The sequence below is a fragment of the Argiope bruennichi genome, chromosome 5 (assembly GCF_947563725.1).
Source record: "Argiope bruennichi chromosome 5, qqArgBrue1.1, whole genome shotgun sequence".
Lineage (NCBI taxonomy): Eukaryota > Metazoa > Arthropoda > Arachnida > Araneae > Araneidae > Argiope > Argiope bruennichi.
The window spans coordinates 126,895,299-126,909,878 of record NC_079155.1 but is presented as its reverse complement, the minus strand read 5'-3'; the positions used below and the strand labels follow the sequence as shown (position 1 = coordinate 126,909,878).

Genomic DNA, 14,580 nt, shown 5'->3' with positions numbered 1-14,580 from the left:
CTGTAGTGGATGATTTACCAACAACTTAGATATGTGATTCGGTATTGCTGTAATAAATCTCTTTGTACATGAAGCACATCTCACCGTTAGAAACAAAAATGGTGGCATCAATTTGTGTGATGTCTTAGTCACATGACAAACATGACTGCGCACCTAACATACGTTGTTTAAACGAATTGCAAGCTCACTTTTTACTTTCTCTTATACGAAATATAGAGAAGGTAATCGTCAAAAAAGTTCGAACACGATATTTTTGACCACGTTTTATACCTCCTTTAGTTCGAAAAATATATTTTTGGAAAAATATCTATCTGCCCAACTGTCTGTCTATCTTTGAAAAAGATAACTTTTCTTTGACTCATTGTGCTAGATGAATGAAATTTGGTACATGGTTCTGATACCAAATGTGTAGATTTCTTTTAAATTTTGAGGAAATTTACTCAGAGGAAATCTGTCTATCCGACTGTTTGAATATAAGTTAATACGATAACTACAAAACGAAAAGAGCTAGATAGGTAAGATGCAGCATCTATAGTGTAGACATTTATCAAATTTTGAGCTAAAACCAACAATGGGTTGACTGTCTATCGGTCTGTACTTTCAGAAACATGTAAACATGATGATTCAAAAAATGATTGACTTTAATATATCAAATTTGGTGTGTGATTTTGTGACTACAAGTGTAGTTCTGAGTCAAGTTTTGGTTTCAATCGCTTACGAAAAATCAGTCTGAAGTACAAATTCGATTTTGGAATACTATTAACTGCATGCCAGGGATTAATCGCCAAAAAGTCGCCAAGGATTTCGCATTGATTCAGCAGAAATGCTGAACTCACGTTAAAGGTTAATATTTCTTGATTATTTTACGGCAATGCCATGCAAGACATTCTCTAGAACCACGATTTAATATAGAATATGCGGTTTAGTATAGAATAAAGTGTTGGAAAGACCACTCCCACTGGTTCTAATTATTTGTCTATGAACACTGTTACATGAACTACTAGTCAGATGAAATGTAGTAAACTATTTCATTTTTAGTATCAAAATTCTGATCCATTCTATCAACGGGTTGGTTCGCTTTCATCACTTTGCACACTCGTGTATGTGAATACGATAATTCGAAAATCACAACAGCTAAGGTAAATGAGATTTCATGTCATTTTATGCATTTACAACGAAACTGCAGCTTTATGCCAAATATTAAACCTAACCAGACGAAAGGAAGGCATACTCGGCCTCCCCCCTCCCCCATACTATGGAGCATCAAACATGACGCCTTATATTGGTATATGCGAAAATCAAGGGCAGAACAATGCCGTCAATTCCTTTGAGAAATGTAATGGATTCCAAAATTTAATTTTTTGCCAATTATTCAATATATTTCATGACTGAACTTAGGTCCATGAAATGAAGTATATTTTACAGATTGTAACAAAAACCATTACTAAAACATTGCAGTTCAGTTACGATAATGTGGCAGTAAAAATTGAGACAAACACGTTATTTGGATTTGAATTTTATATCATTTTACACAATTTGAAGGATCAGTTTGAAAATTGACCATTCTGTTCTAATAAAATTGTTGCCACCGAATTCCGAATGATCTCAGAGATTTATCTAGCCATCGACCTTCATCTAAACAGCACATGGGAAGCATTCTTTTTCTTAGAGTACATGTCGAAAACGCTACTTCACTTTAAATATTTCATATTTAACTGCTGGGAAGACACGTGAGAAAATGGGCAGGTTCTTCATTGTAGTGTCTGTTGATGGTTACCATAAGCAGTTTATATTTTCGTATCTGGCTGTGACGGCACGAAAATAAAATGATATATATTAATAATAAAATGTACATAATTAAGCTGTCATTATGCAAATAAATTGAGCAAATTAAATACATTAGGCAAGTAAATAAATAAAAAAAATCTTTTTTTTCCCTCTTTAAAACAATTCCGAACTGAAACAAAGCAAGTTAGTTTACTTTTTTAAAAAAAGTAATTTTTTTTGTATTTATTTATCGTTTTCTTCTTTTTTTCAGCTGAACTTTTTTTTTGTAATTTATTGAGAAGAAGTTTCGATAAAATCTAGTTAGTGGCATAATCTCAACGCAAATAAATAAATGAACGAACAGTTTCAATTAATAGAGAAAATTTATTAGTTTTAATAATAATTTTTTTAAAATTAAAAATTAAAAAAATTTTAGTTATAAAATATTATTATGCTTTTTTTCACTTTTTTTTTTACCAGAAAATAATAATATGACCATGGATGCGTTAACATTAATTAGTAACAATTCTGAAATTTTTCCTAATGGAAGTTATGAAAACTTCTATTCTTTAATAAATTATTAATCTGAAATAAATATTTATCAATAAGCTGTGAAGCCTTTGAATTTATAAAAAAATACAGTCGACCAAACTTTTTCTTCCCTTTTAAATATTACATTTATTCCTTGAAATTAAAAATGAGATCCTTAAAAGACAAAAATCTTTATTTATATATTCTTGCTCAAAAACCTCAAACTCTTGCATTGGGAAAACGAAATGTTGCTGCTTACTTGTATTTTCCTGACATCCGATTTTCTCACCCTCTTCCCCTCCGAAACGACGTCATCATGACGTCGCTCCGCTGACATAATAGGTTTAAAAAAAGAAGTAAACCAGCCCCAGTTCAGTGGCGGCGAGTTTTGGCGCGCTGCCAACATTTCTTCGGCCTTCTGCAGCCTCCACTCCCTGCAGCAAACAGAACGGCAGACGATTTCAACGTAGACGTGCGCGTGCTAACTGTTTGTCAACAAAGGATGTAGGTAAATAAAAGCTTTATTGGAACTGAGTTTTTTCGGATGATGCGAGTAGTTGGTTGTTGGCGTTTGTGAAAGACGGTCACTGTTACATCCGCAAGGTTTTATTTCTTCACTTCCATTTTAAAAACATTCTTAAAGAACCTTTTTGAAGTTTCTTCTTACTCTTTTTGTGTGAAAGATCTATTGCTGGTGTTCATTATTTTTTACCGTATTAAAACGTTGTTAAAAAAATAGTGAAAAATCACAGTTACGCTAAAAAAAATGAAATTTTTTTTCGAGCATTTTAAAAGAAGCTAATTTTTCTGCTTTCATCAGTGAGTTTTATTGTTCACTTTCATCTTCTTTTACCGTTTTCTGATTATATTTTCACCCATGTGCCAATGCATTATTTTTTAAATAATATTTTTATTCGTGGATTAATCGAAGGACAGTCATTGTTGGCGTCAAATCGATACTCTGAACAGTATGATGGAGGAAGAACCCATAGCTTACTATGTGGAAGAAAATGTAACTCAACCTTTGACTGTCAGCAGCAATAGCATTAACTACGATCCATCTGGAACTTCAGATTCTCTTCTGTTAGCACTGAGAATTCGTGACCATCAAACCATGGGTAAGAAACGAATCGTTAAGAATTTGTTGGTGATGTTTTCCTCGTTTTTCATTTTCTTCCTTGGCTTCCAGTCACTGTCCAATCTTCAGACAACTATGAATTCCGACAAAGGCATTGGCGTGGAATCCCAAGCTTTGATCTATGCAGCTTCGATGGTATCGTCCATACTGCTGCCAGAATTCCTCATCAAAACCATCGGGTGCAAAAGAACCATTGTCTTCATGTTTTTGTGTAGCTTGCCTTATTTGATATCGAACTTTAAACCAACTTTTGAATTTATCATGCCAAGTTCGATTTTGATGGGTATTGCCATCGGGCCTCTTAATACGGCAGGTGCCTTCTATGTGAATGAAATGTCGTTACGTTACTACAAAATAAGCATGTCCGAATCTATGGAAACAATTCTGGCCAGGTTCTTTGGACTTATGTCATTCTTTTTGGAGAACACCCAAATTTGGGGAAATTTGATATCCTATTATATCTTGCGTCCAGCTATGATTCCTCTGATGAATCATACGAACACTACATGCGGTATAGATTTTGTTAAAAACGCAGATGGCAATGGCACCAACCCGAATCTTCAACCTCCCTCTGATGATAAAAGGTATATGCTAGTCAGTATTTATGTTCTGAGTGCTGTGATTGCTGCCACCCTGATGGGACTATTCATGGACAAGCTGGAAAACGATATTGAAAGCGAAACATCAGAAGGCAAATGCAAAGCAGTTCTTTGGCGGCTGTTGGCAGCAGCAAAACACGCCGTCCTGCCTGATCAGATACTTCTTCTACCTTTAACAATATTGGTTGGCATGGAGCTGGCATTCTACACTGGCGAAATTACTCAGGTAAGTGCTTCTTAATTAAAACATTTGAAGTGGTTTGGGAATGAATGAAATGGTAAAAATGTTGAATTTCGTAATATTTGATAAGAAATAAAAGGGATTCAATTATACAATCAGGAACCATTTAGATTATTTTGTACTCTACATCAAACTAATTATTATTTTGTGGACATAAATGTGTGTAGATTTTTATGCGAAATTCAATCCACCATTATTAGAGAATGACCAGTTCTATAATGCAGTGGTTGATTTTGAATCAACGCAACAGCTTTTTAACTGTATCTCAAAATGTACGGGTAGTTTCTCAATGCAAGTTCTTGGTTTCGAATTATTAAAGAGTTATATAACGGCAATCGGCTAAAAAATGTATAACAGTAAAAAATGAAAATCATTTTTGCTATCATTTTTGCAAAAAATCATTTGCAATCATTTGATGCAAAAGGTGGGAGATATTATAGATACTAAATTGCCTACACGAGTCGCCTCAATTCCTTACATTCATTTACACAACTTTTTTTTGAAAAATAAGAAAGCGTGCTATGTATTATAAAAAGTTGCCGGTCTTTAAGCACTTTCATTTGTAAAGAACTCACCTATATATTTATTTTTATTTATATATTATTTTTTTTTACGATAATTAGAAACAAACAGAAAAAGGGAACAAAAGTCATTTCATAAGATGTTACAAAAACTAAAGAGAAAAATGTTTTTCGTAAAGCAGTTAATTTTCTGTTGAACTAAACCTGGATTGCAATAATTTAACGAACGGGGAAGTCATCGCAAGCTCTCTAACAAAGGTATTACCCCAGAGAATGCCTTCCATGGCATTGGCAAAATAGTAGCCTCTGGCGTGAATTTAGCATTTTTACTGAATCTATCGTGTGATTTTTGTTGCGTTTTTCGGCTATTAATCCTTGGCTTGCGGTTAATAGCACCCGAAAATCGAATTTGTGTTATAGATGCATTTTTTTCAACCGAATGAAACTAAATTTGGAACAGAATAAACAGAAATATTCAGTCTTTCGTTTTTTGAGCGATGACGTTTACATGCTCCTGAAAGTACATACCAAGAAGCTAAAAATTTGATAGCTACATTACAATATACGTGTTAAATCTGTGTACCGAATTTCATATATCTAGCTGTATTCGTTTTGTAGTTATCGTGTTACTCTGACACATATTCCTCTGAACGGATTTTATTGATAGAAATCTGCACATTTAATGTAAAAACCATAAACTGAATTTCAAAATCATAACAAAAACCATATTTTCTATCTCATAAGACGTTTTTGAGTTGTTTTTGTCACAGACAAACAGACAGAAATTTTTCTAAACTGTGCTGCTTGAACTCGGGGCGGTCTAAAAGCAAAGTAATCTGGAGTCGGATTTTTTTTTTTTTTGACGATTACTATACTTTCACTGTTCTTCGTATACGAGAAAATCAGAAGTAATCATTCAAAACAGAGATTTTCAGATTGTAGCTCTTGCAGGAGAGTTCTGACAGGCTGTTATGTGTCAGATTCTAAGACGCTCTGAGATGTCTCGTTTGTCAGTTTTCAGAATCTTGTACTTAGTTGAAAAATGTCGGATTAGAGACCGGATTCTACCATCTTCTAAGCGAAGCTAGTTTCTGTTAAATCTATTAGGGGTCATTGACTTCCCGTTAATGCGGTGTAGCAGTTTGGAGAGAAAATGGCGGTTTAAAGTAATCCTAGACATTCGATTCTAATCTGCATGTCTTGTCTCAAAAGAACTCTGGTATGTTTTTTTGTTTTTTTTTCCCCTTCAAAAAATAGGATATTTATTTAACAGCATGCTAGTAAGTAAGAAAATGTTTTTTTAAAAAAATTCTTGACCTAAAATGTTTTACTAACTTTTGATGGATAGCTTTTTTTATTTAATTCCCTGAAATTAATTTTAATTGAGGTTTCTGCTATTTATTTTTAGATTTTAGAATTAAAAGCAGTTTTTTGATCGGTAAAGAATTATAGAGTAAAAAAAAAAAAAAAACCCTTAAAGAATAAGCTGTCGAATATTCGGAATTTGCTTGACGGAAAATCGTCATTTTCAGAAACTAATTTATCTCGTATTAAAAAATGATTTTATGACTTCGTTTATCGTGTTAGAAGCGCAAGTTGTTTCTTGGTTTAGTTAATTTAGTTATATTAACATCCTGTTGTAAAGCAGCACCAGGGCTACTTTGTCACCGCGGTCAGATGACATGGACTACACTTTAGCTGGTACCTCCTCTTCAAACCATCCGCACCATGCCAACGGAAGGAATTTGATCCCAACGGACTTTGTGCGCATCAGATCCTATATCCGTCGGTTTTTTGGTGGAATCGAATCTGGAACCCTCTCAGTAACGAAGCCGAGACATTAACTACCAGACCACCATGGCCCAGGGTATTTGTTGGATGATGTCTGCAGTCATCATCTTAAAGAATTTGCGTAGGACTTAAGAAAGCTAGGCAGTTAGTTTTTTTTTCTACAGTTGATCATCCACTTGCTGTTTTATATTGCTTATTTGCAAGATTTAGCCATTTCATTGATTCTTTTAAGTATGTTGATGCACGACTTTTCCAATATTTAAAAAACTTTTTTACAATTTCTAAAATGCTCTCATTAGGTTTTTCTTGCTCTCATTGTGTGCGACATTCAAGTGGTGTCAACTCCCATTGGATAGTAATAACTGTGTAGTTTCAAAATTGCGGGATTTATCTAACGTCCGTGCCCATTATGCGGTGTTGGGACATCATGCCCTTTTATCACTTGCAGGATACACAATAAATCTCAAAGTAAAGCTATTTTTTTTTTTTACGTGTAACATGTGAATATATATTGACGTTGTTTAATCGCAATTTTTTACGCCATAAGTGAGAGATAATTTTTAATATGTAATGGACCAAAACGAGCTAGAAAGTTATTTATATTTTAATGGAAAAGTTAAATGGTTATAAACTATTTAAATAATTTTGATAATCTAAATGTATATATGCCATGAAACTGGTTAAAGCGTTTTTAGTTTATAAATAATATTTATGAAAGTCTTTTCTTTTCTACTTGAAAAATAGGCCAAGTAGATGAAAGGAAAGTTTTGATTTAAAATCAGATCAAAATATTTAAAAAAAAACGTTCACAAATAAAAGTTGATTTTACTGTAAATTCTTGAAAACATCGAAGGAGAACATAAGCGAATATAAAGCTTTGTTTCTGAAAGTCTTTTGTGATGTTTAAAATGAACATTCATATCAAATCGCGGCACTGCTTTATGTGAATGAGGTTATCAGAGCCTTGTCTTACTTTATCAGCTTGGCAAACATTTTTTTTTTAAATCTGAAGGTAAACAATTGGAACTTCATTTAAAACGAGGTGATTTTGACATCTCGTGCCTCCTCATTTCAAAGAACAAATGTCCAGTGGGAATTATTTCCACTGCCACAACTTTTTCGCATCAACATTGTTTGGCGCTTTTGGATATCTCCCCTCTTTTCTGTATAATTCCAAAATTTGTTGCAGATTTTAGTAACCGGATTTTAACCAAATATCCGAATTTTAATTATCTGCCTTCTTTTTCTAGCACACTCATAAAGCATGTTTTGAACAATGCTTTAAAATTTTCTGTTGCTTTTTTCAGTGCATATTTTAGCTATACATATTGGCGTGTGTGATTGAACTCATTGGTGAAGTTATTATTATTTTTTTTTATACTGCAAATGTGCTTCTCTGAGAATTAAAAAAAAAAAAATTATGTTATTCGCAGATAGAGTGAGTTAAATGGTAAACACCGAGTGCTAGATGACGTGTAGAAAGTAATCAAATCACGTGACATCACAGTCACAGGACACCATTTTAATGATAAATTAAGTAACGCCATTTAGATTATAAATAAATGCTATACATGTTCTTGTATTAAAAATGTGACTTAATGTAAGAACTTTGCATGACTTAAAGGCTCTATTCTATATTCCTGTCCGAGACCTCAACAGCTTTGCGTAGTGACAGACTTCCGATGACCTGTCTTTCAATCTGTTGCCGTGATCGTCTTCGGCAAATGACAGACTTCAGCTGTGAAATCGCTTTTATTGCCAATTGTCTGCGCTCTCAACGCCGCCCCTTGAACGTTTTTTGATTGGCAGCGGCTGCGTAATCGATTTCGAAACAACCGAGCGAGACTGTCTTTTGAAGAAATCACATGGTTTTTGAAGTTAGCGGAAATTTTCTTCCTCTCAGCCAGTGATTGCGTCAACTGGCATTCTCGGAATTTAAATAGAGGTAATTCATGGTCACGTGATATGCGTCAAGTGCGTTTCACCTCGAAAATGTGAATGTCGCTGTGCATTGTATATTTACCGATCTCGAAGTAAAGCACAATTATTTTCTTGTTTCATTTAATTTATTGACTTCTTTTTCTTTTTATTGAATGCTAGCTGATACACACGGGCGTTACTCTTGTTTGTTTGCTGAAAATTGTTTTCATATTTTTTTGTATTAGTTAAAAATGAGCGCTTCACCTATCTGATGCAAAAATTTCATTAAAACCTTTTTTTATACTTAAGAATTAAAACCAAAATTTGAAGTGCAACGAAATAAAAACTTACAAAAAAGATTAAAATGATCAACTTTTGAAAACTATGTAATTTAAAGGCCTTGCGCGGTAAAGGAAAAAATTTAAAATATGAATAATATTTTAAACAAAAGTATTAAAATCAAGTTAATAGGAAAATCAAAAAAACCAAATAAAAATTAAACCAAAAAAAAAATATATAAAGAAGAATCTGGCCTGAAGACTTTTTCAAGGGTCACCCTCAGGCAGGGATTCAAAGAAAGGGATTTTTTCTGTAAGGAAATGCAGACATAAGTCTAATAATGATTCCTCGTGACCCGAAAATCCCCTGAAATTAGGCCCAAGAGATATACCATTTTAACAGAAAGGAAAATACAAAACAACAAATTAGAAGAAAATAACCACTACAAAGTAAAAATACAATAACAAAAATAACAATAAAAACAAAAATTACCAGACAATAGCACAAAAGTAAAAACGAAAAGGCAAGAACATACCATCTGCAGTCAAGGAAATTTTAAGCTATCGATTGAGATTCCCGCTTTTTAAAAACACTAACGGTAAAAAAGCTATTGGTAAATTAGGTAAAAAATTGTAGGCTCCCAGCGCCATCTATTGAGCAATCTGATATGCAAGGAAAGTTCTATTTTTATTTAAGCCAGAAAGGATTAATCCCAAACCAAATCTTGTTTAATTAAAAAAATGACATTACAGTAATTTCTAGGAAATTCATTTTTAATTAAATTTTTAATGAGGTTGTTTGATGCTTCAATATAGGAATTTTTATTATTGCAAACCCTTTTGATCCTGTTAACTTGTGAGAAAATTGGATTTTTGAAAATGTTAGAGTTTAGATTGGAATGGTAGTTACAAAGTTTTATATTTTAAATATATACTTAAAATACTATTAAATATATATTTTAAATATATAAAATACTATTTCCTCTTATTGCGGTTTAATTATTTTTTCATTTTTTCTGTTAGTTCTTAAATTTAATGTGATTTATTTAGTAAAATTTGTACTGACATGTTAGTAGATAACTGTGCCCATTCTGTGCATTGGGAAATCGTTTACAATTAAAAGAAAACACCTAAAACAATGCAGATAATAATAGAGAGGTTTGAAAATTTTCCATCGAATTTTACCTTATTTGTTTTGTTAATAAAGAGATATTGTGTAATATTTTTACAATGTTGTTTGATATTCTGAATGATATTTAATAGTGAGGAGGTATCATAGCAGTTTTTGTGTTATTACGGAATTTAAGATTTTTAAGTGAAAATTTGAAAAGCATTTTCGTGTCGCCCTTTCGTATTATTACAAAAGGCTGATAAATAACGCATTTCACTTTCCAGCGTAAAAAAATTGCAGAAAATGCAAACACAACGTCAGATGTTGGATGACAGGCAGAATATGTAATGAGTTACACACTCCAAAGAACAGTTACAAGTTCAGCTACATTTGTCATATGATTGTGACATCAGATAAATAAATTCTATTAATTTCCGAATAAAACACAAGAAATATATTCGTATTTCTATATAGTATAATTAGCTGAATTAATTAAAGAAAATAATTTTTAACGAGTCATGTTAACTAACATTGATTATTTCTTTTAAATAAAAATGTAAAATTCGAAAAAAACAAAAACAAAAAAAAACAAAAAAAACAATCGAAACAAAAAATCGAAGACTTCTAACTGCATTTATTTTTTATATCTGTTGACTGTCCATTTCTTATATTACGGCCTCGTACAGAAACGTAAAAACAATGAAAATGATAAAGAAAAACATGACAAGGCTCTTGTACATGTCTGTTCCGTTAAATTAATTTTATTTTTTATTATTAAAATTGTTTTTTAGACAGTAGTTTCGGGTCCTTTTCAAAAGGTAAATGTATATAATTTGGTATTTGAAATTCCAGAATTTTCTTCAATTTTAACGTTTTTATTACTTTTCTGTTTAAATACTTTGCTCTTAACAGTATTGAAAATCTGTTTATTTTGAAAGTGGTGCAAGTCCATCTTAGATTGAAATTATATTTGACCGAATATATTACATCAAAATTTAGCTCCGGTTGCTGTATGGTGAAGCAAATGTGGTCGTTTGATATCATGTCTGAAATCTAGAGTGTTTCTGTCTATCCATCTTTGATATTGAAAATTGGTGGTTGTACAATATTTCATAAATAATAAAAAGTATATGTTAATTTTGTGTTTCGATAATAATATGTTTACTTCTAGCACCGATTGTTCAATCCAGTGACAATGAAATAAATATCACTGCTCACAAATTTTTGTTGTCAGGACATTCAATTTTACCGAACGATTGTGATTTTGGAGTAGAATTAGCAATCCGTAAAACCAGTTCCTTGTATATTCCCCAGGATTACTATAAAGTAATATGAAATTGTCGAAAACATAATAAATTTTTAGTACATGAAATGAAACGCGAATTTTTTTTTTCTTCAACCCAACCTCTGGAGAAAGCGGTTTTAAAAAGAAAGAAAAATACAGATGGAGAAACCGTGAATTGGTTAAATATATACTGTATCAGATTTATAAGGGATGCCCCATACAAAATGTTCTTCAAAACTTCGACAGAGCGAGATGATGAATTTAAAATTATCGATTTGTTACCACAACGAGGAAGACTAAGTAATTTCGAAAATATAAAATTATCTTTTATGTATGAAAAAAGGAGATCTACTACATCTGAAAAATACAAGGACATGATGGATTTATTGCCATATATACTTCTCGTTCATCATAAATACTTTAAAATGTTAAAACCTGAATAAAATTCAATTTAAATTATATCTGCGTATAAACTGAAAATGTATAATTTCATTGAAATTCTTAGTAAAACTGAATTGGTTTTTTGTTATGTTATAATTTCTACTAGAATATTCTTTGTTTTGTTTCACTTTTTATCAAATGAATAAATATTTCTAAAAATTTGAATAGTATATTTTCTTTATTATTAAAAAAAGGCTGATGCAACTGAAATATTTCTCAATTAAATGAACGATTACAATGATTCATTATTTTTGAAAGTGAGGCAAGTCCATTTAGTTATAATGAAACTCTTACTTTTTTAATCAGCACTGTAAACACTATTGGATTATAAACTTACATTATCTGGTACCCCAAAATACAATATATCTATCTATAAATACTTACCAATATTTTTAAATATATTGAAATTAAAAACCTTTAAATATCTCACACTAACAAGAAACGGACTTCTCCCATTTTCAAAAAAAAAAAAAAAAAAAAAAAAAAAACCGGCGCATAATTCTTAAATTCACTATCAGATGGCAGTATTCAGGTAGAATCAAAATTTAATTTAATGTATTTTTAATGTATTTGTTTTATGTATTGATAAACTAATTACAAAAATTCTGAAAATATTGAAGTAGTGTATTAAAAAATCAAAAGAAAAAAAAGAGTTATAATATTTCATTTTTATAAATGTGAAATATACAAAGTTAAATATAAACATTTTTTTAAAATATACTTTTAGTAATATAATAAAAAGTAGACTATTTTCATTGTAAATACTTTTTACCAAATCTTTAATTTAGAATTTATTATTAGAGTTAAATTCTTTACTGGGTGGATCCACTCGCATGAAATGAAATGAAATTAATTCATTTTCAAATATTTCAATTCTGAAAACATTTGAATAGGGAATTCATCATTGTACAAAATTATAAAACTCAGACCAGTAGAAAAGTTGAATTAGGCATAGCTAAATAAAAATTAAAAACAATTTAGACAATGTAAAATGATAAAGAAGAACGGATGCTGGAACAAAGAAGCAATTTAAAGCTCACTTCTGCAAAACAGTGAATAGCACGGTTGTTCTGCGGGTGCAAACTTGCATATCGCTTTCTTTCTCCAAATTTTATATATTTATTTGGCTTACCGCTGAAATGGCATCACTCAAAATGCTGCAATATCAGAATGATGCTAGATTCCTCGAAAAAGAACTTGGTGAGCAGCTAAGCGTAAGCGTAAGATAAGCTGAGCGTTACTAAATCTGAGCTTTTTCAGCATAATTAAAATGAACCGTATAAAAAAATTCTTCTCATTTAAACTTGTTAAACATTCGGAAAATTCCGTTACACTTGAATTCTCGCATTTATAATATTATATATTATCGCCCTATATAAATATTTTCTATCTTTGTGTGTACCTAACACCTTGAAAATATAATTTCGCTTTTGCTTCGCTTGAAATTGGCAAGACTTTTAACATTTCCGAAAAAATCTACAATTAATTAATGGGTTAATTCGCATTTTTTAAATTTTGAAGTACAAATTGACAAGTAAATTACGAAAATACCTATATAACTATGATTATCAACTACTGTTTCGTGTATTTCTGGCTCACTGTTCAAAACCTAAAATAAATCTGCACACTTCTTTATATAAGAATGAAATAATTCCAATGCAATAGAATGTATAAAATGCACTAATAATATTTAAAAAGTGAACAACAGAAATTTTTCGGAAGTATTTTACTGCGGTTCTGTTCGTAAAGAGAGCTACATTTTGGAGATGTTTCTTTATTATAGAGCTTTACCTGGCACTGTTAGCAACCATGTATTTTCCATAGTTTTGTGGGATGTTTTAGTGGAGAAGGTTGCAAATTGGGATAGTTAAGTTACATCCACACATAAAGAATGAGCGACGACTTTTTTTATATAAAAATAAACATTTAATTTTTAACGCTAACACATCGACAGACAACAGATTTTTTGAAAGACCGGAAATTTATCTTTTTAATTCGCACAGCTTGCGCGCTTGATCGTAGATAACTGCTTCGTACTTCCGGTGCGCAGTTAGGAAAATAGTTTTTCGAATACAGTCATTTTGATGGAAGCAGGATCGCCACAGTACTCCCCCCTCTAGTAGTGCAGCAGGCACTGAAGTTAGAGGTAACGAGTGTTGAAGCGAACTCGTCGGCCAGATCTGGTCACATAAGGTACTGGAGTAGAATTTGTAGGTGACACAGGACTCGATGGAGACAGTTCAGGTACTGGTTTTGGTGAAGTCGGAACTGCAACTGGTGGTGATATTGCTGGTGCAGAGGATTGGTGAGAGTTCTCGAAGAACGCAGGCTTTAAGCGATCAATGTTGATCGTGGACTGTTTGCCGTTCTTTTCAATTGTGAACATTTTATCAGTTCGTTTGAGTACGAGGTATGGTCCATCGTATGGCGCTTGTAAAGGTTTTTTAACAGCATCGTGGCGCACGAACACATGTGAGCAAGTGTCCAGAGCTGGATGAACGAATACTTTCTTGGTGTCATGAGGTGCAGTAGCAACAGGTTTAAGTTGATCCATCAAGGTCCGTAAATTTATTAGGAACTCATGAGGCTCGACGTTAATTGAAGGGGATTCAAAAAATTCTGATGGTAGTTTAAGGGTTGAGCCATAAACTAGTTCGGCCGATGTGCACTGTAGATCTTCTTTTAATGTGGTTCGGAGTCCGAGCAAAACCAAAGGAATTGATTCGGTCCATTTCGTAGATGCATGACATCGGAGGCTTTGTTTAAGAGATCGATGGAATCGCTCGACTATTCCATTGCTTTTTGGGTGGTATGGGGTCGTTCGGATCTTTTGGACACCCAAGAGTTTGCTGAGCAAAGAAAACAAGTTGCTTTGGAATTGTCGTCCTTGATCTGTCGTGATTATTGAAGGCAAACCGAAGCGTGAGATCCAATGAGTTATGAATGCACGCGCAACA

The 14,580-nt window shown here is 32.2% G+C and overlaps 1 protein-coding gene across 1 annotated transcript in view; it reads left to right on the top strand.

Moving 5' to 3' along the window:
- The first annotated feature begins 2,684 nt into the window (after positions 1-2,684).
- The window catches only part of LOC129968465 (protein unc-93 homolog A-like), an 82,197-nt gene continuing 70,301 nt past the window's right edge, over positions 2,685-14,580 (top strand). The window contains exon 1 of the mRNA XM_056082365.1: positions 2,685-4,261. Within this exon, the coding sequence (XP_055938340.1) occupies positions 3,269-4,261 (993 nt within the window). The 5' untranslated portion in view covers positions 2,685-3,268. The remainder of the gene's footprint in view (positions 4,262-14,580) is intronic.